The 24,993-nt window shown below is 37.1% G+C and overlaps 2 protein-coding genes and 1 long non-coding RNA gene across 7 annotated transcripts in view; 1 reads left to right on the plus strand and 2 right to left on the minus strand.

Annotated features, from left to right (window-relative positions):
• The window catches only part of LOC120424891 (sodium/potassium/calcium exchanger Nckx30C), a 214,792-nt gene that overhangs the window by 100,404 nt on the left and 89,395 nt on the right, over window positions 1-24,993 (plus strand). The window lies entirely within an intron of this gene.
• Window positions 9,068-11,427, minus strand: LOC120422910 (LIM domain-binding protein 1-like). Its single transcript, XM_039586476.2, has one exon. It carries the CDS (start codon window positions 11,053-11,055, stop codon window positions 9,100-9,102), a length of 1,956 nt encoding a protein of 651 aa, XP_039442410.1. The 5' UTR covers window positions 11,056-11,427; the 3' UTR covers window positions 9,068-9,099.
• Window positions 15,880-16,770, minus strand: LOC120422911 (uncharacterized). The gene is made up of 3 exons (XR_005606185.2): window positions 16,411-16,770; window positions 16,239-16,359; window positions 15,880-16,146 (listed from the first exon to the last, which is right to left on the minus strand). It is a non-coding gene; the product is annotated as an uncharacterized LOC120422911 (long non-coding RNA).

Genomic DNA, 24,993 nt, shown 5'->3' on the forward strand with positions numbered 1-24,993 from the left:
ACAGGCAGTGGCGCCGCCGTGTCAACCTCGGAAAATGCTACACCACTACACACTTACAGCGCTCAGTGACACGTGTTGTTCAGCATGTCCCACACGGGCAGAAAGCTTTCCATGCTTTTTCCATCCAGGTGGTGGTGTGGCTGTGTGTGTGTGTGCTTGTTGAAACTTGGCAAAACCTGACTATCCTTTTTGATAGGATCGCAGCCTTGTTTGTACAAGTGTGAGTGGCTAACAAACCCCTCAACAAACACACATAAATGCGCCGAGTGGGGAGGACATCGGGAGTAGGGTGGTGCGGGTTGTATTTATAAACCGATAAAAAGAACTTGGACCGTGAAAAAAAGATAACACGATACCAGGACAGGCATTGTTTGTTGCTTTTCATTTGACGCTGACGCTGATCGCTTTCGAAAGGGGGAGCTCCGGTTGTGTTTGTATGAGTGCTGCGAGGGCTTTTCCGGGGCGGAAATGGAAAAGTTTCGTCGGCGCGCGCAAAAACTTGGACTTGTTTGCCCAGAGTTGAAGGTAGCTGGGGCACAATCAGCTGCTGGGAAAATGGTGTGCCTAATGAGCGAACATGGTTTTACCGAAAGTGGATTTAATGAGATAAACTGGGAAAGGTGATGCAATTTGCACACTAAGTTTACGGTGCCAAAAAAGTTGTGCAAAACTTGGTTGAAGTTTTTGAAAGGTTCTTGACAGGTGCGACAGGTTTCCAACGGGTGTAACCAAGTGGAAATACTCAAAAGCTTCAGATATTTACTGAGATCAAAACATCGAAATGTTATGGCAATTTCGCGGCATCTTAAAAACATTTTTGAAAGAACCCGAAAAAGAGTGATTTCAGCATATTCATGTGAAATTACCAACATAACAAACACATGCACCTTGAATTTTTCAAAAATATTTAGACAGGGTCGAATGGGTTTTCTCCAAAGTTTGTATGGAGAATTAGTGCTGTTCGCTACTCCCACATATTGCATGCAATTTTTACTTGTATGCAACAGTGACGAACCGCCCTAATTCTCCATACAAATTTTGGAGAAAAACCATTCGGCCCTGTCTAAATATTTTTGAATAATTCAAAATGTACGTGTTTCTGGGGATCCCAAACTTCATGCTTCCCCTCGAGTTGAGCCTGCGCAGTAATTTTTGGCAATATTTGTTGGTCAGTGTTATTTTTATCTAAAATATTCAAAAAATATTTTGTCTTGGTTTGAGTTTAGCAAAAAATAAATAGAACGGCATTTTATCTGTGAAAAGTAATTAAATCTGCAATCTAAATTTAATTGATCATTCAGTAATCGAAGGGATTGATTCAAATGCTTGAATTTCAACAAAACCAAAACAAACATCAATGTTAAATATTTCGATATAAAAGTGAAATAAATTGTTCTATTTTAATTTTTCGCGTTGAAATCAATTATTTGAGTTTAGTCTTCAAGGTAATTTATAAACTAAACATTAAAATCGTTTTTTATCCACTCAATGCTACAGATTAACCTTTTAAAACAGGCAGAGAAATTTTGTCGAAAGAAAATATAAAAAATATTTAAAAATATTTTCAAACCCATGTCCGTTTAAATTTTAGCCATATTTTGCCTTAAAATTAACAAGAATTGTGTGATAAGTTTACTTAGTTGAGTTCTAAACTTATACACAAAGTAAGTAGACACATTACAGTGTTAAAACATGGTCCTGATGATATTTTCAGTTAGCTTGGTGCAAATTTTAAAGATAAATGGCTTTTTTAAACAAAATACAGATTTCAGCTTAATATTCAAAACGGTAAAAAGTTACACCGCTTATGATTTAAAATTTCTATTTTTTTTGCTTGTAACCTGTATTTTTCAAAAAAGAAGGGCAATTTAATATTCAAAAAATAAAAAAAATCGCACAATAAGGTATTGCGTGTAGAAATGTAAAAGGATTCGTAAAATTACTGAGGAAAAATGTCTTTGAATTCTACTAATTTCACGGCATTTCACGGAATTGGTCAAATTTTACCGCAAAGAGCGAAAAATCAATAGCCCCTACAACTTACATGATATTTTTGTTCTTTTTTGAAGACAAATTTCACTAACTGTGAAGTTTTTGAGTGGTGGGCCAAATTTGAAGTTCACACAGGCTTGCAAGCCAGATGTAAAAAAATGTTTATATTTTAAGATAAACAACGTAATTTGAAATATAAAATTGTAAAAAGCATCTATCAGTTGATTTTTTTTAATTGTAGTTATTTTGAGGAACATTAAGGTCATTTAATAATTTGAGAACAAAATAACAAAATTTAAAACACTTTTATTCAATTGTTTCAACAAAAAATGCTAAAATATAGCAATTTTTATACCTTGACCAACAGATCACACAGTAAAAAAACTGTGTAAAATCACATGCAAAAGCATGCACATCACCTTTATGGGCAAAAGCATGTAAGATTGTATGAGAAAACGTGTACACAAAAAGCATGTATCGAAGAAAAAAATCAGATTTGCTCACCCCAAAAATAACTTCAATCCGGCGAGAGCCATACTCAGATTACCAAGTCTGGGCCCCAACCCGCTCGACGATGTACGATGTATGGGAAACCTACACAGCTAAAAAAGTAGTAATCCAGCTGCGTGTAAAAAGCCCGGGTGTAAAATAAATATTGCATTATTTTATGCAATTTTATTTGATTTTACACCCTGAAACATAGGGACGTGGCGTTACATCGTGCTGCCACCTGGTTTTTTTAAGTGCAAGAGTGGAAAAGTGCTGAGTCATCGTCTAAAAATAGACGGCGTCCTATCTCGCCCAGCAAAATGAAGTCGATAAAGTAGTCGGTTTCGATGCGAAAAAGTGGAAAACGTGGTCTAAAAATAGCGACGCCATCCCCGTATGTAGCTCATCAGTATGGGAAACCTACTTGACCGAAATATCAAGCTCATATATGCGTTTATCCTTACAGCTCTTCATCGGTCTGATGGTCGAGTGGGCTAAGGCGCCAGTCCGTACTGTTGGTGCTGGGTTTGAATCCCGTCGGTTGCAACTTTTTTTTTGTGTTTGCAAAAATTGTACATGCAGTGTGAATATTAAGTGTTTATTTTGACGAAGGTGATGTGCATTCCTTTTCATGAGATTTTATTATCGGATTTTCAGCTACACAGAAAAAAAATCATGGTAATATTACATCTGGGAAGGGATACATCTTTTATGTCAGAAAAAAGGTGTAATTTTACCTCTAGAAATGTGTAATTTTACCACTTTTCTGGTGTAATGTCACTTTTTCAGCCTAAATTGAGGTAAAATTACATCATAAAAGAGGTAATATTCAACCTTCAAAAATTACAGCTTCCAAATTTACATTATTTTTTTCTGTGTACATCGGTGAAGATCCAACCATAATCATAGCGGCGAGATAACCGAGAGGGTAAGGGCGTGGTAATCTGAATATGTCTCTGATGTTTTTTGGGGTGAGCAGACCTGATTTTTTTTCTTCGATACATGCTTTTTGTGTACACGTTTTCTCATACAATATTACATGTTTTTGCTCACAAAGGTGATATGCATGCTTTTGCATGTGATTTTACCATCGGATTTTTTGCTGTGCAGGTTACACAATAACTTTGCTAAAAATTCCACTGTCTCGTTTAGGTTGATGGAAGATGAATACTTTTGTGATACTTCAACCACATTCGTTGTTGAACAAATTAAATGTTAATGAAAAGATAGTCTAAAGATTTTTTCACTGGTTTTGCCTTCCTCACTGAGGTAAGGCTATAATCCTGCTCTAAAAATGAACTTCGTATAAAAACGTCGTAGACCCACCTTCATGTATACATATCGACTCAGAATCGAAAACTGAACAAATGTCTGTGTGTATGTGTGTGTGTATGTGTGTGTGTATGTGTGTGTGTATGTATGTATGTGACCAACAAACTAGCTCATGTTTCTCGGCACTGGCTGAACCGATTTGACCCGAACTTGTTGCATTCGACTTGGCTTAGGGTCTCATAGATCGAGTTTTATACAGATTGAAGTTTCGATAAGTAGTTCAAAAGTTATGTATAAAAATGTGTTTTCACATATATTTGGATCTCACTTAACTGTATGTAAACTATGTCCGGATCCACTATCCAACCCATTGTTGGTTAGATTATCAAAAGACCTTTCCAACGAATGCAAATCATTGAAGATCTGGCAACCCTGTCTCAAGATATGGCCCCTTAAGTGATATTGATGTACTTTTTTGAAGCCGGATCTCTCTTAAATGTATGTAAACTATGTCCGGTCCATCATCCGACCCATCGTTGGTTAGGTTATCAAAAGAACTTTCCAACGAGTCCAAAACATTGAAGATCTGGCAACCCTGTCTCGAGATATGGCCACTTAAGTGATATTGATGTACTTTTTTGAAGCCGGATCTCACTTAAATGTATGTAAACTATGTCCGGATCCACCATCCAACCCAACGTTGGTTAGGTTATCAAAAGACCTTTCCAACGAGTCTAAAACATTGAAGATCTGGCAGCCCTGTCTCGAGATATGGCCACTTAAGTGATATTGATGTACTTTTTTGAAGCCGGATCTCACTTAAATGTATGTAAACTATGTCCGGATCCACCATCCAACCCAACGTTGGTTAGGTTATCAAAAGACCTTTCCAACGAGTCCAAAACATTGAAGATCTGGCAACCCTGTCTCGAGACATGGCCACTTAAGTGATATCGATGTACTTTTTGGAAGCCGGATATAAAAAAATAGATGAAACTTGTGTACAGCCATTGTAGTGAGGAAGGCTCCAACCACATAGGTGGATTAAGTTAGTTTTTTTCTGTAAAAATATCTAAAAAAATCTAACTTGAAAAAAATGAGCAATTCCATTATTAAATAAACTAATACTTGAATTAGAAAACATTGCAAAGAGATTTTTCAACAATTATTCCTCCAATTTCAATAGTACTGTCATCAGGGGTGACATTGGTTCTGGGGGTGAGATTGGGTCATACAAAACTGCTGAAATTTGTATGACCCAATTTCACTCCCAGACACAATGTCACCCCTGATGGCGGTACTTCGAAAAATGTTGGTCAGCCTGAATCAATGTTTTGCAACTAAAGTTATATTGATAACTTTGTTGCCGGGTCACAGTCGTTCAGACCAGCCAAATGAAAATTACTTCATGATCGATTGCGTAACCCATTTTTGGTTAGGAGAGAGGAAAAAACCAACCACAATCGTGGGTTAGGTTAGATTTAAAGATGTTTTTTTTCTTTTTCCTGACAGAATAAAGTTGATTTCTCTTCGAACATACTTCTTGTTACCACTAAGCTATTCGAAACAATAACTTTGCCGCTGTTAGCTGAGACCCACAACATCAGCAAACAGCGCAAAATGATACTGCATAACTTTCTTCCACAGCACATAAAGAAGATCAACGAGCACTTACTTAGGTTGCACTCTCACTCATATACAATATTCATCGGGGTTGGTATCAAATTAAACTTTATTCCATCCTTGACCGCTGATAAATGGCGCTACGGAAGCCATTAGCAAGCAAAAGCACCCAGCATGCCAACCCCCCACCAACTTCCTCCAACTTCCTGAATCCTTGAGCTGTACTCCGTGTGTACGCTGTACACATCCGACAAAACTCTGATATTAACTCTCTTCCCAGGGCAAAAACCGTCTCAGAAACGTAGTTTATCATAATGCTTTCGCAAACTTACGACGCGTGAGTCAATATTAGCAATTCGATAAGGCGAAACTTTAGACGAGAACATTTCGCCACAAACACACACCGTCATTGCCGGCCTTGGCCTCGGAACGACAGGACATGTGCGTATACTCACGGGCCAACCGACGACGGCGTCGGCCGGAACCGTATCAGAAGTAATTTATCGTGGAATTAATAACTTTTCCCTCGGCCACCACATCTCAATGAGAGAGGGGTTTGGCTAATAGATGAGTATGTCTCAGCAAATTTTCTGCACCGTCTATCTGCTGCTGCTCTCGAAGTGGTGGGAAAATTTATTCATAACCTTGCCTTAATTCGTATATGACTGACGTGTGCGTGTTGTTTGAAGATGTCTGATTTGCGGGGTCACGCTGCCAGCGAAAACGGAGGCGAAATTCGAGCGATTAATCATCTGAGTTTGCCCCTTTTCTGAGTGGGGGGAAAACTGCTAACAATGTTGAAGAGGAAAATGGCGTGCCGACATTGTTGGCGACTTGGTTGAAATAATTATAATTGCTTCAGATAAAACTCTGTGGAGACACAGTTCAACAAATATGCACAGGCAAAAAAAATGTGTGCTTATTTATAATTTTTTCACCATAATTTCTTTCATTTCACGATTCCACCTGATAATTATAATAATTTGCGAGTAGAACCAGCGTTATTATAAGGTCTATTCCAGTACATGCAGAATTCTGCAATTCTGCACAAAATCGTCAGGAGAGCGTTCCCAGCTTCCTGGGAGAAGCAGAACGCGGGGCTGCGGAGTCGGATCATATTTCAAGCGACTCCGACTCCGACTCCGACTCCGGCTCCGGCTTTTAACAAATTGTTGACTCCGGCTCCGACTCCAACTCCGGCCTACCAATTCTAGCCGATTCCGACTCCGACTCCAGCTTTCCAAAATTTGTTGACTCCGGCTCCGACTCCGACTCCGACACCTAATCTGTATTTTAAATATTTAAAAAACGCATTTTCAGCACAACAATTTTCTGAGTAAATTTGAATTTTGTTGTTTGAAAAATTGGAACATTTTATTTAACTACTTTAAATTTACATTTATTTTTTCAAGTTAATTAGCTAGCTACACTAATTTTCAATTGTTTTTTTTCGGCAATTTTTCATTTACTGGAAATTTCAGTAGTGCAGATTTCAGTAAATTTAACTGAATTCAGTAATGAGAAATTGGTGTGCAGTAACTTTTAAAGATATCCTGGTTTTGAAATAAACAATTTTCAAAGTAACTATTTTTTAAAGCTTTTTGCCTTTCTTACTAAAGAAAGGTATAGGTTTTACTTTTTTGAATTTATTTGAGAAGACGTACATGGACATTGTGTGATCCAGCCGAGTACACACTTTAAACATACAAATCATGAGAAAATTCTAATATTTGAAAAATAAATTAAATTCTTTCGATTATATCACCCCGATTTAAGGCATTTAAAAAAAATTAGTCTTGTTCAACAAGATTATTTAAGGATCAACACTTTAAGAGTTTTGTACAGAAATTGTAAACATTTGGGTAATCGATATATCTAATAAATTCAATGACTCGTATATGCAAAGTTGCATATGCGAGGCATAAGAGCGCCGGTTTAACTGTATTTCAAAATTAGTTGCAACTTATTTTCGATATTTTTTGTCAGCTTGAAATGTTTTCAGCACGACACTTTGATTTGTTTTTATTTACATACAAAATGAGCATGTTGCGTTCCAAGTAGAAGATTTATAAAATAGTTGACAATGTTGTTTTTTTTTCAATCACAATAAAATTGCTTCGAAAACATCATGGTATCTGATAAATATCTTGAACCAAAAAAAAAACAGAAAATGTCAACGCAGTGCACGCAATTCAATAAATAAATTTAAATTATAAAAAATGGGAATTAACCTGAATTATAACAAATATTGAACAATAAATAAGTTCGTAAATTATATTAATTTTTTTGACAACTCCGACTCCAGCTCCGACTCCGGGTCTATCAGAAATTTACGACTCCGGCTCCGACTCCGACTCCAGCTCATACAATTTAGCCGACTCCGACTCCGACTCCAGCTATTAGAGTTTTGACGACTCCGACTCCGACTCCAGGTCCCCAAAAAGACCCGACTCCACCGACTCCGGCTCCGACTCCGACTCCACAGCCCTGAGCAGAACTACACAGAAAAAAATGAATTTTGGAATGTTGTAAATTTGGTAGGTTGAATATTACCTATTTTTTAGTAGTATTACTCAAAAAATGTGTAAAAATGTGAACCTGATGAAAATTCATCAGAGCCTGATGAAAATTCACCAATTCCTGATGTAATATTACACTTTTTTTGCCGCTAAATCTGTCACGATTTCCTGATGAATATTACCATCACTTTTTTCAGTGCACAGAAAAAAACGTTGAATTTTGGAATGTTGAAAATTTGGTAGGCTTACCTCTTTTTTTGAGTAATACTACATAAAAAATGTGTAAAAATGTGAACCTGATGAATATTCATCAAAAACTGTAAAAAATTTATCATTTTCTGGGGTAAAATCAATCATTTTTTGCCACAAAATCTGTGAACATTTCCTGATGTGTATCAGTAAAACCATAGACTAATTATTATTAGTAGGTATATGGTAAAATCGTTCCAGTACTTTTCTGCTGGTAGTTTTTTCTGCTTGCCAGCTTAGTTAGTATTTCCCTTTTTTGCTTTCTTGCTAAACTTCTGACAAAGAGATAGTTGCGGAGTACGTCAAATCCTTTGCTGGCAACAGCGTTCAGCAGAAGTTGCAGACTTTTGGGGATAAACCTACAGATCATGACACTTCATGACACCGAATCGATTTCAGAAATCTTCACTTAGATGAGAGGCAATATCTGAAAGTGATAACATAGAAAACCAAACCAATCAAAACATCTTATACCTGCAGAATTCTGCAAAACTGCACTAAACCGACAGCAAACCGTTTCTGTACTTTTCTAAAAATTAAAGTTACGTTGCCCTCAGGCAGAAATTTTTATAGGGAGAAGCAAAAGTTTCAGCAAACCGTATACTTTTCTGCAGGTAATCTCTTCTCTCTTTTGTCGGTTTTGCTCTCATGCAGAACATCTGCAATTGAGAGAGTTGCAGAAAAAACGAGGATGCGCTGCAAAACGGGAATAGACCTGTTGATTGACTTTACCAAAGTTAAGAATTTCGGGTAATCAGAGAAATGATCGAGACGCTGCGAATTGATAGCAATATCTATAACAGGAAATAAGATTCATTATTTTTATTTCAAAAAAATTTGCCAGGTATTTTATCTCATACAACTTAATTCCTAATGAGCGAATTAATTATATCTAGAACGTTAAAAAGTTTGGTGATTGTTCAGTCAACTTATGTATTAAATTTTAATATCCACTTCATTGAGGCCACTGATCGAAATCCACCTCACCCTTCACGTCAACGTTGCCACCGTCTCGTCGCAGATGTTCGTCCAGGTCGGACAGCGATGCGCCGAGGACGTCCTCCAGCGACCAGGAGGTATCACCTGGGCCCGCACCAGACGGCCCCGACTGGCTGTGGTGACCGTGCCCGTTACCCATGTGCGATCCGTTGCCCATCGGGAAGGGCATGTTCTCGACCCGCGTGATGAGTCGTTCGTCATCCTTGCCCAATCCACCGCCCATCAGCGAGGGCTCTCCGACGACCATCACTTCGGCTTGGTCGACCACCGGAAGTGGGAGCGGGATCACGGGAGCCGGGATGGGTGGTTCTGGGGAACGCTTTTTCCTCGAGTTGGTTGTGGTCTCCTTGTCGGCGGCATTCTTGCGCTTCTTGCGTTGCTTCGGTGCGGGGCGTGTTGGTTCCTGAGGGATGACCGGGGGAGTCGGTGGTTCCTGCTCCTGCTTGACGGGCCACTTTCGCTCGATAGCTGCGTTGAGACACTCTCGCGGGCTCACAGAAGTAGCTTTGTGCATAATCATCAGCTGTTGCATCGGCTGTAGAATGCAGCACAGGCGGAGATAGTTCAGGGTTGTCTGTGGGAATCCCTGTCGGGTGATGTTCGTTGAGAGTTGTGCCATCATCGACGGACTCTGCTGCTGCACCTGCATCGAGAGAAACGAGCGTGGAATGTGCTCCTGCCATCCACGGGCCGTAAAGTTCCATGATTTGATGCGTAACATCTCGTTGGCTCCGAACTCCAACGTCAAGCGACCCTCGCAAACTACCTTGGTGTAGACGGGACTCATGTATAGTGTCTCCATCGCGCACTGTTCACTGTCCACCATGATGGAACTATTCTGAAGCCACTCCTTGGAAGTGCGCAGATTAAAGTACAGTTCAACGGCTCCTCCTTCGTAGAAACTACGGAAGAATCTCGGAATCAGCGAACGTCCGATGGTGAAATGCTTCGGCCCATCATCCAGACACAAGGATAACGTAAGCGAAGCGTTGTCTTCGAAAAATTCACACACAAAATAATCCCACCATCCACTCTCACTTTGACCACTGCGGTCCTGCAAGCGTCTGTTGAGTTCGTATATCTTGTAGGCGGGATTTTTGGTGAAATGTGGCCTCGGTTGAGCCATTGGGTTAACCGGCCCATTGCCACGGATCATTGGTGGGTGCTTAAGTGGCAGATTCATTCGTGGATCCCCGGCCATCGGAGGGAACCGGTTCGGCAACCCCATCATGGGAGTTCTCTTCATCGGTGGCGTAATAATTGGATCCATCATCATCATCGGTCCCTGGTGCACCGGTGGAGTCCGGTTCGGGACGGATAATGGCACCATTTTACTCACCGGTGGTGTTATGTTTGGCACTCCCATCGGCTGACTGATCGGAGGTGTCAACGGGGGCAGTCTCATTGCGGCCATCGGATTCGACGGAGGCGTCATGTGGGGAGCTCCCGTTGACTGGTGCTGCTGTTGCATCTGTGGACTTGGCACGGGTTGACCATAGGGAGAAGCTGGGGGAACTCCCATCGCGGAATTGGTACTGTCTGGGCGGCTCTGTGACATTCCGTTGGCGGAGGGTGACGGAGGTGGCATCACCATGGGACTGTTGATTGGCCGCGGGCTATTTGCGGACACGTTTGCCGGTGAATAGGGAGTTCCCATGTTCTGCGAAGGACCCAATCCGGGTGTGCTCGTTCCGGATGGGGCTGGTGATTGCTGGTAATGCGGTGTCGTCGATCCGGAAGCTGGTCCCGCCGATGAAGCTGGCTGGTAGTTGTTGCCCGATGGACCACCGTTATTTTGGTGGTCCATCCCGGGCATCATAAAGTCCTCGATGTTCATATGACCGAAGGACATGAAATTGTTGATTGGCTCTGGTTCGTCAGCGTTTTGCTTGATTGATCCAGTAATGGTCATCCTCTTGCTTTGGGAGTCACTGGGACACACTGGAACCCTTGAAGATATTTTGTTGTGTACTGACGGTATTGTGAATGACTTGCCTTTTTTTAATATGCAAAATCCATTTTATATGTCATACCTGAAACCGTTTAGCTTACCTATTCTATGTTCGTTGGTGTGAAAATATTGAAAAGGAATGACCAGGTAAATGCTTGGTGGGAAGATTTGTTTATGTAAATAATTAACTTTACTTTCTATGTGTTTACATTTTAGGTAAACAAAGTTCCCCCTTTAATTTTTTGACTGTTATTAGACCTGTATGCAATTAATTTTTAAATGATACTTTTAAATGTATAAAAAGAGCTTTTTTTCTTGAGATTTTCTAATGATACAAACTAAATGTTTCGTGGCCGGAAAAATTATATCTGTGTTCTTTTGTTTAGTCTTTTGGATGATCCACGGGAATCGCCATTTGAGTCGATATTTGTAAAAAAAATATCTTTCTTTTTTTCAAAATACCATTGCTTCATTTTTGTTCTCAAATGCTGTATTTTTATTGTTTTGAGCTGTTTTAATTTTAACATAAATATTTTTCCCATTTCAGAATCAAAAAGTGAAGTCGGTGATTTTATTTCACTTAGCTTCACTTAGTTTTAGCTTAAATTTTTAAAATGATTACTAAACAGCAAGCGGTGGAAGTAAATTGAAAATCTTGAAATAGTTAATCTCAATAATTAATTGTTTTTCTAGAATGGAAAAAAGTGCGGTGCTTCTTGGGACGCGTAGTCCTGTTTTTTCGTAATAATTTTCGTCTCTTTTGTGTCGCTCTTTGTGTGCATGAGGTGATTGGGCATAATAATTGAATAATGCCATCAAAAGTGCGGTGCTTCGGTGGACGCACAGTCCTGTTTTTTCGTGATAATTTTCGTCTCTTTTGTGTTGCTATTTGTGTGCATGGGGTGATTGGTTTTATGTGAGTAGGTTTTTTTATGTTATTTTTTTTCTCTCCATTTCCTCAGTTTGATTTGCGATGCCTTTCCGTCGGGTCGTTTTTTTTTTCGCGATCGTCGTCGGTGTGTTTTTCGTTTTTTTTTCGCGTGCGTGTAAAGGTGCGGCTGGCTCTGGTTGTCATCGATGACAATTGAGTCAGTCTGATTTGCGATGCCTTTCGGTCGGGTCGTAGGGTTTTTTCGCATTCGTCGTCGGTGTGCAATAACAACAAAACCTTATCATACCATTTCAGCTCGATAAACATCGTAACTCGTCGTTTGCTTCGTTAATCAGTACCCCACTAAACATGAATCATGTAAAACTCGTAAAAACATCTCAATTAAAAAATCAGACTGTTAAATTCTTCATCATTTAATTACAAATAATTTTGGTTCTATCTTTCCACAGCCGGCTGTCTAAGATAAATCCATTTCAATTAAAAGTTAACAGCCGATAAACGGGAAATGACTCATCCGCAGCATCCGATTGCTTGCCTTGAGATTAAAACATAATACCTTTCAACAAACACTATGATTTTGGGTCGCATCATCATCTTCTATGATGAATCCTGACCAAACACCCTATCCTACTAACAAATTTTCAGGTTCCTGGCGCTTGTGGGGTGTAAGCACAGAGTAAATCAGCTGCCCTAGTAGCAACCTGCGCTAACTAACATTCCCGTCCCTTAAAATCGAGATCTACAAACTGACATGGCGGGCGCCGTTGGTGGCCAATGACTGTTACCTATTCGCAACTGATCTAGCTTTAGCAATCATGGTGTTTTATCTTTTCAGCGCATTCATACATGCTGTTGATAAGAGAATCACCACTAGATCGTCGAAGCATATAATCAGTAGTGCTGAAAGGATATTACGGTTCTGTTCAGCAACGGAGGGGCAACCATGGGTGATCTCTCATGCTCATGCTCATGCTCATAATTAATTGTTTTTCTAGAATGATTGATCATATTTGTTCAAATTTGTAAAACTGATTAAGTTAATTCTAGCATAGCAATGAGACATTAAATATACCAGCCTAATGGCTACCAACTGTAATTCAAGTTTGCATGAGTGTATTTGAAGAATGTGTGCCCAAAATTCTTATCCTAACCAATCCCAATGGGTTTATATACATGTATTCAAACATTATATCTCAAGTTCTGAAAATTCTTCTATATTGTATTTTAACCACTTAATAGGTTTACTTTCATTTGATAACCAAGGCCAATTTCTTGAAATTCGTTGATTAGCCACAGTTAAAATATAAATTTATAAGAAACACGACAACACATAGAAACTACAACAACAATCATTTCTTTATCACTCACAATTGTATTCTTTTATGAAAAATGTTGACACTTCCAATAAAAACTGTATTATACAATCAATGATTATTCACATAATACAAACTAATTGCATACCACCAAACCTGAAAAGTCACATTTCCACTAAAAACACCCACACTGAACTTACCCAACTAGCACTACCACACAACCGTCATGACCACGCTCCAAATGATCCCCCTACCCCAATTTTCAAAAAATCATTAAATTCAACTCATTTCCCATTAGTATCGTATTACCCCCGATTTCATTAAAAATAAAACCCCCCTCCATCGATTCCGTGTGCTCCACCCAAAATATCTATTTTCAATGTCTGATTTTCTAACCGTACTTTTTCTTTTCCTTCAGATGTACACTTTTTTTCACTCGCCGTCGTTCTTTCCAGTTTTCTTTGACGATATTCGATAATCGGTGTTAGAGCTCGTATTGTTTCAACTTTTCCGTTTCGTCTTCTCTCAAACTTATTATCTCTGGCGATATGATTGTTTGTTCCGTTCAGGGTTACGAATAACGAAAAATCCCACACCCCCCCACACATACGCTCTCACATACTGATGGATAACACTCAGATGGGTTTTTTGTTTTGTTTCGTTTCGTTGGATGTCCTCGATTTTGGGTTTGAATTTCGATTCGTTGTGCTAGCGCGCGCCCGGCTCGTTTGCAGGATTTTCCTGCGCGCAGAGTGTGTCTGTGTGTGTTAAGTTTTTTTTCTACATATATTTCATGTTCGATTTTACGTTACTTTGATTGCTCATTTTTCTATAATTACCTAGTAGCCGAGATTGCCGTTTTACTGTACATGGTTATTTGTTCCAAGTTCCTAGTCGAGTTGATCGATTCTGTTTAGTTTACACGTCCTCTTGCAACCAATGAGATGTATTAGATGGTTTACAACTTTTAGAATAGTACTTTGTTACCTAGTACTTATTTAATCGTTTAGAGAGAAAAAAAAACATAAAAAACACATGAACCTTTCACAAAGAACTGGTATTCGAGATTTAGGTAAACACATAAATCGCTTCAGGTCACATGTACTTTTGTGAGCAACGAACAGTACTCGAGTGTTGACATCTCATTTATGGTGCTGCACACAGGAAACGTCCGTTCTCGGAGTTACACAGAGTGTCGAAAACATGTTTTGGTGATCCCTGATCTAGGGACTAGAAACCGCGGCGTGCACGTACTAGGATGGTGGCCAGAAAACACACAATATTGGACGTGTCCCATTTTTCGGTGCGAACCTACCAACACATCGTTGCCGTTGTGACATCCTGTCGCATGTGAATATCTTGACAAAAAACGTTACATCTAGTAGATTTAAATACTACAATATTCACCAAAAAAAAAATTTGTAAAAAGATACCGTTATACGTCATGATTCGAAACCCGGACACTTAGTACCATATCACTTTTGTTTTAGCTGGCAAAAAATCATGTTATGAGTTAGAAATGTATAAATATAGTCAGGATGTAGTAAAAACAGTCCATTTTCAAAGAATGCATGCAAAATATGTCGTTTATAACCATTTTTCATCAGAATTTTAAAATAAAAATTATTTGTTGTGTTTCGAATCCCGGACACTGATAAAAGCTGATTCAAAATCCGGACATTCGTTTTCTTATGATTCACACAAATTTTTACTAAAATTTTAGAGAATGCCATTCTTTAGGTCTTAAATAAGCTGTTTACATCAAAACATTCGATATTTTGCACAAAATGTTGCTAGAATTTGAGAAAATCAGAACCATAATTTTCTGCTTTGCCTTCCAAGTGCTTCGGATGCCTATGAAATATTTCAGGGAAATGTTTCGCTTTTTTGGTAAACTCATGTTTTTATTTAGTGACGAATGACCTCTCTAGGTTAAAGTCACGTTAATAAAATAGACAACAACAACATATTTTTATTCTATTTAATTGTTTTGGCATTGATTACAGCTACCAAGCAAATTTGAAAAGAAAGTTTATGATAACCAGGGTTGCGAATGAGCGAGCGCTCACGGAAGGCTTGCTCGCTCCAGCTGGAGCGTGAGTTTTTATCAGGTAGCTCGTGCTCGCTCACGCTCACCGGAGCGTTTTGCGCTCACGTGAGCTGGTGAGCCAAAGTAGGTAGTTGTTTTTTCCTGTTGAAGCATCTGCCTGCACAGGCAGCAAAAACAATCAAGAAAGTGGTCGAACAAACAAAAGTAGGCAATGAAATGGATTTGATCAGCGAACCAAAATTTACGTTCTATTTAAAATCTAGACATTTTTCGAACAAGGAACAAAAACCTAAATTCATAATGTAAACATTCATTGACGTGAAGAGATGCACTGTTTGTTCACAAATCAAATCCATATTGGACCATATTGTATTGTTGTTATGTACACAAATATTGACAATTTATTTATATTTTATTTATTTTTAAATAATCTTTTAAACAGTTACAATCATCAATTTTCAAAAAATCATTTATAACTTGTAATTGAATATTTTTAGAGGTTTGGTTGCGAAAATGTTGAATAAAATCCACTTGTTGGAAGAAGAGCCAACCTTTTCGAGGTGAAAAATATTGACAATTTATTTGATTTGAGTCAAAAGGGTTATTTCAACCCTTAGGAATTTTAAGGCATATATTTAAAATAGAACTGTTTCAAAAATGTTACCCTATTTTCTAAAATGTTTGCTAAATAAAGACTAACCTTATAGAAATGATAAGCCGTTTCTAATCACTGAATCACTGAAAGATTTAATAAACGGAATAACTTTTTTAAATGGTAGCTCATTCTGACCCGCAATCTGGAAATGTAGTCAAAACACTGATTAGGTACATAAAACAGTTTAATGTTATATTCTAATCAACCAAGCATTTAACCTTGAATCGAACTTACCAAAGCATAAATCCTCTTGAATCAATTCATTGTTTTGTAAGTTTTTCTAAGGTTTACAGGCCCTTTTATTTAGGCGTCTATACCCCTCCGCCCCTCTCTGCTACAATAAGGCCTTTAAATTCTAAAATATTTATACATGTCTAAAAAATTATTTGACCCTTGCGAATCCAACCTTTTATGTAAAAACATGATTGATGAAAATAAGCTATTCCAATTCATATATCATAAAATTTGTTCACAAAGTCATATTTCCACAGCCCTACTGCACCTTACGCAAAAATTCCATCTAGAATTGAAAAAAAAAACTTTCTCATAAACGTTAAATGATTAGCGACACGTCCAAAATGAGCGCTCCGTGAGCGAAATATTAGCGTGAGCGCGAGCGTGGAGCAAACGCGAGCTGAAAAAATCGGAGCAAACGTGAGCGCGGGCAAACGTGAGCTAGCTCGCGCAGCGCTCCTCCTCACGAATGAGCGAAAAGTGAGCGCTCACGAGCGCGTGAGCGCGTGAGGAACGCAACACTGATGATAACATTCATCAAATAACACAGTTTTGACCATTATTATGCGAACATATATCAAAATAATTGATAGAACAAGACGAGTTGTCCGGGTTTCGAAGCGTCCAAAAATCTAAATAAAAATTAAAAAAAAACATACTTATGTGCCCGAATCAGGACATCCATCCTGTGTAGTAAATGCAAACTAAGATGCTCAGATGTTCTGAATCCAACATAATTCTGCATAACGAAATTGAGTTCGACTGTTTGACTGCTTGGGTGTATTTATGACAAATGCGACACTATAGCACATCCCCACCAACACATGCCTGAACAGCCAGAGGCAAACATGGCACCGGATCAAACCTCTCTCACAAACACGCAAACCCAAAATGCCAGTCGTAAATCAAAATTAATGTGAGGGAAATTACGTTGGACGGAATATTCGAACAGTAGCGCCCAACACTGGACCAAAACTGTTATTCACACGAGCTCCGAGCTTTACTGCTAAGTGGTCGATAACCCCTTTTTGTGGGTGGCAATATAACACCCGCATCATTCCCCCCAGGGGTCGCTCAAGTTGACCGAAAGCAATTTCAGTCGACTAATCGTCAGGGCAGGAAAAACCTATAATTCAAAACACTACCAACACTAGTTTTGAGCAGAACTTTTGGAAAATTAATCATTTGAAGCACGGACAAACGTAGCCTACTTCAATGGAGCAAAAGCTTCCAATCGCAGTCACCAGTGGGGGAGTAAATGAAAATCGTCAAAGATAATACAACAGTGAAGGCATTTCACTTGCAACAATGTGCACTGAACGACACCGGAAAGCTTGTTGTGTGTCCGGCATATGCTCAAAGCGAAACATTATGGGAAGAGAATCACTCATCAGAAAACGTAATATGTACCGATTTGTTTAGAATTACTTTCATGTGGTGTTAAGCTTTTTTGTGACTTTTATGCAACGAAATGTTTATTTTAATGAATTTAAATATTAAGAGCGAGTTTTTCACCAATGTGTAACAGGTCGTATCGAGGTGCTCCGATTTGGATGAAACTTTCAGCGTTTGTTTGTCTATACATGAGATGAACTCATGCCAAATATGAGCCCTCTACGACAAAGGGAAGTGGGGTAAAACGGGCTTCGAAGTTTGAGGTTGAAAAAACATAAAAAATCTTAAAATTGCTCGCATTTCCGTTAAATTTCATCAATTCCAACTCTCTTAGGTGCATTCGAAAGGTCTTTTGAAGCACTTCAAAATGTGCCATAGACATCCAGGATTGGTTTGACTTTTTCTCATAGATTTTGCAAATTACTGTTAAAAATTGATTTTTTTAAAACCTTAATATCTTTTTCCAACAGCCTCCAACACCCATACTCCCATAGGTCAAAAGATAGGTAATTTCATGCACTATAAGCCTACGGTAATAACTTTTTGGCCAATCGCAGTTTTTCTCATAGTTTTTCAATTTTTCTAGAACAAACATTTCACAACGTTAGTTTTTGCCCTGTAGGCCGCCATAGCGGCACTTTTTGGTCTCAATGTTGTCATATTCGGAATCCTCGGACAATTTCACGTAAGTTAGAAGTATTGGAGTTGTAATTTAGATTTAAAAAATATTTAAATAAAATATTTTTGAAAAAAGAAATAGATCTTATTTATCCTATGATCAATACGTCAAATGCTGTATCAAGTAGGCGAAAACCTGTTTTACCCCTAATCCAACAAATTGTTAAAAAATATTTTAATTCATTCTAAATGGCAATTTTTCCAATCTAAATTACAACTCCAATACTTCTAACTTACGTGAAATTGTCCGAGGATTCCGAATATGACGAAATTGAGACCAAAAAGTGCCGCTATGGCGGCCTACAGGGCAAAAACTAACGTTGTGAAATGTTTGTTCTAGAAAAATTGAAAAACTATGAGAAAAACTGCGATTGGCCAAAAAGTTATTACCGTAGGCTTATAGTGCATGAAATTACCTATCTTTTGACCTATGGGAGTATGGGTGTTGGAGGCTGTTGGAAAAAGATATTAAGGTTTTAAAAAAATCAATTTTTAACAGTAATTTGCAAAAGCTATGAGAAAAAGTCAAACCAATCCTGGATGTCTATAGCACATTTTGAAGGGCTTCAAAAGACCTTTCGAATGCATTTAAGAGAGTTGGAATTGATAAAGTTTTACGGAAATGCGAGCAATTTTAAGATTTTTCATGTGTTTTGAACCTCAACCTTCAATGCCCGTTTTACCCCACTTCCCTTTGTTGTAGAGGGCTAATATTTGGCATGAGTTCATCTCATGCATATACAAACAAACCCTGAATGTTTCATCCAAATCGGAGCACCTCGATACGACCTCTAGAACAAACCGAGCAATATTTACAAATACTGCCTCTTAATCACTCGATTTTTTAAAGATGATACTGAGCAGTTCTCTCAGATTTCGGTCATTCGATTTTTTTTGTATTTTTTAATTCGACTGAAACTTTTTTGGTGGCTTCGGTATGCCCAAAGAAGCCATTTTGCATCATTAGTTTGTCCATATAATTTTCCATACAAATTTGGCAGCTGTCCATACAAAAATGATGTTTGAAAATTCAAAAATCTGTATCTTTTGAAGGAATTTTTCGATCGATTTGGTGTCTTCGGCAAAGTTGTAGGTATGGATACAGACTACACTGGAAAAAAATGATACACGGTAAAAAAAAATTGGTGATTTTTTTATTTAACTTTTTATCAATAAAACTTAATTTGCAAAAAAACACTATTTTTAATTTTTTTTATTTTTTGATATGTTTTAGAGGACATAAAATGCCAACTTTTCAGAAATTTCCAGGTTGTGCAAAAAATCTTTGAGCGAGTTATGAATTTTTTTATCAATACTGATTTTTTCAAAAAATCGAAATATTGGTCGCAGAAATTTTTCAACTTCATTTTTCGATGTAAAATCAAATTTGCAATCGAAAAGTACTTTAGTAAAATTTTGATAAAGTGCACCGTTTTCAAGTTAAATCCATATTTAGGTGACTTTTTTGAAAATAGTCGCAGTTTTTCATTTTTTAAAATTAGTGCACATGTTTGCACACTTTTGGAAAAAATATTTTTGAAAAGCTGAGAAAATTCTCTATATTTTGCTTATTTGGACTTTGTTGATACGATCTTTAGTTGCTGAGATATTGCAATGCAAAGGTTTAAAAACAGGAAAATTGATGTTTTCTAAGTCTCACCCAAACAGCCCACCATTTTTCAATGTCGATATCTCAGCAACTAACGGTTCGATTTTCAATGTTAATATACGAAACATTTGTGAAATTTTCCGATCTTTTCGAAAAAAATATTTTCAAAATTTTTAAACCAAGACTAACATTTTAAAAGGGCGTAATATTGAATGTTTGACCCTTTTGAAATGTTAGTCTTGGCTTGGAAAATTTCACAAATGTTTCATATATTAACATTGAAAATCGGACCGTTAGTTGCTGAGATATCGACATTGAAAAATGGTGGGCTGTTTAGGTGAGACTTAGAAAACATCAATTTTCCTGTTTTTAAACCTTTGCATTGCAATATCTCAGCAACTAAAGATCGTATCAACAAAGTCCAAATAAGCAAAATATAGAGAATTTTCTCAGCTTTTCAAAAATATTTTTTCCAAAAGTGTGCAAACATGTGCACTAATTTTAAAAAATGAAAAACTGCGACTATTTTCAAAAAAGTCACCTAAATATGGATTTAACTTGAAAACGGTGCACTTTATCAAAATTTTACTAAAGTACTTTTCGATTGCAAATTTGATTTTACATCGAAAAATGAAGTTGAAAAATTTCTGCGACCAATATTTCGATTTTTTGAAAAAATCAGTATTGATAAAAAAAATTCATAACTCGCTCAAAGATTTTTTGCACAACCTGGAAATTTCTGAAAAGTTGGCATTTTATGTCCTCTAAAACATATCAAAAAATAAAAAAAATTAAAAATAGTGTTTTTTTGCAAATTAAGTTTTAGTGATAAAAAGTTAAATAAAAAAATCACCAATTTTTTTTACCGTGTATCATTTTTTTCCAGTGTAGTCTGTATCCATACCTACAACTTTGCCGAAGACACCAAATCGATCGAAAAATTCCTTTAAAAGATACAGATTTTTGAATTTTCAAACATCATTTTTGTATGGACAGCTGCCAAATTTGTATGGAAAATTATATGGACAAACTAATGATGCAAAATGGCTTCTTTGGGCATACCGAAGCCACCAAAAAAGTTTCAGTCGAATTAAAAAATACAAAAATTAAAATTGAAGAAAAAAGACCGATTTTGTAAAGAATTGCTCTACTGTTAACTTTGCTTTAATTGCTTTTGCAGAGATTAACATTACATTACAGGTCATTTTGATGAAGATTCCTCCAAAGCGCCACTAGACATGAGTTAATAATTATTGTAAAGTTTTAAGAAAAAGTGCAAAAAAGTACATATCATAACAAAAACAAAAAAATCTGTTAAAAAATACGGAATCAGCATGAACTAGTAATCTTGATCTTAAAAAAAACTAAAATAATAAAATGAACAGTTTTTAATTGTGACATAACTTGAGTAAACACATGGCGTCGCGGTGTTCATCAAGCTTTCATAGCATGCTAAGGAAAATTTGATGCTTTTTGAGGGAAAACCGTTGATTCCGGAGACATCGGATTGTTTGCCGATGCGCCAGGTCTAGGGACAACGAGTCCATATGCTTTCTTCGGGAAAAGTGTTCTCCAGACCATTCCCCATAGGCCTGACCATACCAGAAGTTGGCAAGTGATTTTCCCAGACCTGTAGGAGCGTTTGAACAAAAAGTTCCAATGTCCCATAGTAATTCCCATGTAAACTTTAACCCTGATGCGCGCAGCCAGTTTACAACCAAATGAGCTGATATTTGGTATGAAAGTCCCTATGGGCATGCCCTACAAGGGGAACCATGCTAAAACTTGATCCGAGAACTTTTTGAAAAACGTACCCATCCTAGTATCCATGTCAAATATGAGCAAAATTGGTTAAGAATACCATAAACCGGGGTGACATTGATAGTATTTCAATTAATTTTTCAAATATTTTGAAAAAGTTAAGACTTAGAATATGTGGGGTAGGCCACATAATGTCCATCCACGTTTTCCAACAAAAATAAATCAACAGTGCTGAAAAAAAAAACGGATTGACTTTAAATTTCAGCCTAATAATGTGCAAATTGAATGAAATACGTCAAAATTACCATTTGAAATGTTATTTTTGATGTTTAATTTACAAATAAGAATTAATCATTGTTCAACTAAGTTTTCATTAAATTTTTTTTTGTTTTCATCAAAACCAACTATGTAGCATGTTTTGTATACATATTTTCCAAATTAACTAAGAATCTTGTTCTACTGAAAATGACTGTAAATCAGAAGATATTTTTGAATTTTGTTTCATTAACAGTTAACACTTGTTATTTAGAACTCTCTGACTCTTTTTAGTGTGGAACTGTCCATAAAATTCCGAACTCATTTTAATTGAGAAAACATAACTTTTTAGAGTATTAAACTATTTATCACTCTTTTCTTGATAAGAGTTAACTAACTTTCAAAACATTTGAAAATTGTTGCGAAATATTTCTTCAGGTACTTTTAAACCTTCTTTTTTAAGCTCAGTATGGTTCCATACTATTCCGTATACATTTAATTCGTAAATTTATTTAGCTAAAAAGTCTTGACACTCTTATGTTATCTGTAAAACTATGACATTTATATGAAAAAAGTGTTGAAAATTTATTGTATCACTTTGTATTTAGTTATATTGAAACGTATAGCTGTTTACGCCAAAACTCTTGTTTTGGGCACTCTTATTATAAGTTATTTCACGCTTTCCTTTTCAATACAATTAGAACAATATTTTTCGGGAAATTAAAATAATTTATGGATAGGTTTATTCAACTTTAAAAGTTTTACGTAGGGGATTTGGGGTTTTTTTGGGCACCCACAGGCTATATAAGCATTTTCAAGGAAAAAAATGTCACAAAAGGATGTAAGAGATCATATTAGACGAAAAAAGTCTATTATTTACCCCGAAAACGGAAATTAAGGTAGGCTTTCGAAAACATTTCACATCAGTTGATGTTTACATTAGGAACGAGCAGGATAGACACTTTGATTACACTTCGATATCGGCCCAAATACATCGTTTTGCTTGATTTGCAGATTGTATCAAACTTACTTGACCTAAAAGCCCTTTTATTATTAAATCCTAATTTGACCATCCATTATAGAACTGAATTGTTTGGGTGTACTGAGCCCTCATAATAGCTCGATGTGACAAAAACTTCTGCTAATTTTCCATACGACTTTCTCCACTTTGCAATGGATTTTTCCAAAAGAATTTTCCGAGCATAAAGCAGACTTCCAAAGTTCTACCGTAAAGAGTGACACTCTGGCAACTCTACAAACTGAATTAGTCGTTCCGAAAACCAGCACAATTTTTTCCATTTTAGCTCACCTCTCAAAAACCCAACGCTCAACGACAAAGTTCTGCTAGCCTTGATTGGCATCGTTGCGCCCCGCCCTGTTTTTGCTGAAATCGCCCGAAAAAAAGCAAGCTTGAGCGCTTGGGTTGAGATTTGCTGCGAAATGACTTGTGTGTGTGCGAGTGTGTGCGCCTGTCAGAACCCCTTTTTTCATCAATTTCAATGCCCCCGACGACGGCGACGCAATTAGGCTCAACTACTTCTGCTGCCAGAGCTTTAGTTCTGCTGGTTCGGGAATGTGACCCTTTTTTAATGGCTGCCATATTTCAATGCGCTTGGCCGTTGCGACACTTGGTTGGTGGGGGTGGTGGTAATAAGGCTGGTTATAAGGGGGAGGCAGTATGCAGAAGGGAGGGTCCTTGCAGAGTTAGTTAATTAGTTTTTCTTTTTGAATGGATTTCATAAGTAGTGGTAGTGATGGCCACGGAGTAGCGAAAATTTTTGGATTGGAGAAGCAGAAATTTTGTTTTTTGCATGGGTGGGTGAATTTTAAATGGGAGAATCCTCTACAAAAGATATTTTCTAAGCATTCACTAGCAAGATATTTCAAATAAACTGAATCAATCTTCTCTCATACGATGAACATTGAAAAAATGAATGCTCAAAATCTAGATCGCAAGATCAAGTAGAAAATGGATTTTCTGAAGAATTATGCAGTTTTGGATCTTCTTTGTCTTCGGAAAAAATGTTTCAAGAGGCATCTTTAAACTTGGTTGAAAATTTGGGTGGATTACGATAGGTTGTTTCAGAAAATCTATGTTTTCAAGATTTTTTTTGTTTTTTTTTTTAATATTCTAGAAAATATTTTAAGTATTCCAATCCAAGACACTTTGACTAAGCCTTTTTCTAAGATATTGCTGAGAGAAATATAGAGGAATTCTTGAAGGTATCGATAAATTATTGATATTATTTACAGAGTTTTTTTTTTCAATTTTGCAAGTGAAAAAAGTTTAACGATGAAAAATAAGAATTCAGAGATACTTTAATTATCAAAAATAAAATGTTATAACAGCATGACGATGCCTCTGTGCTCTCATATGCTAACTAGATTGGAAAACCAGCAAGCTTAGTACAAGAGAGCATAGAGGCATCGATGACGTGATTCAATCCAGCTTTTGTAGATTTTTAATCAAGAGAATATAACTAACCGCTCTCTGTACACATTTAAAACATAATAAAAATCTATTTCGCAAGATAGCAGTGAAAGGTATGATGATGATGATGATTTTCGAGAAATTTGGAAGAACTTTGAATTCATTACTCACATTCTTATAAAGAAAACGTCAAATGGAGCTAAAGTTAACACTTTTTGAAAACTGTGAGGCAATTCAAATACTCAGCTTTATAATCTCAACCATACCTTGTGTTGCCTAGTCGAAAAACAATTTAAAATTTAACCCAATATCTTGTCTTTTTGATTTAAACAAATTACAAAGAAACAATGCAAACAGAACAGATTTTGTTATCAATAATAATGACAGGAATTTGTTAAATATCGACGCTGTCGTGCTATCTTGTCGCTTTTCGACGTTTCGAGAAAAACGCGTTTTAATGTTCGACCTTGAAAAAACAAATAATAGAGCACGTAATGTAAACAATAACAAACACATTTTGTTTGGCTGACTATTCTGAGCATTGTCCCAGAGTTTGATTGAATTTGAATGCCGGATACCCGAGTTATAATTACATATGTTTACCGGAGTCGGACTTATACGTGTGT

Source organism: Culex pipiens, chromosome 2, assembly GCF_016801865.2.
Source record: "Culex pipiens pallens isolate TS chromosome 2, TS_CPP_V2, whole genome shotgun sequence".
In the NCBI taxonomy this organism is placed as follows: domain Eukaryota; kingdom Metazoa; phylum Arthropoda; class Insecta; order Diptera; family Culicidae; genus Culex; species Culex pipiens.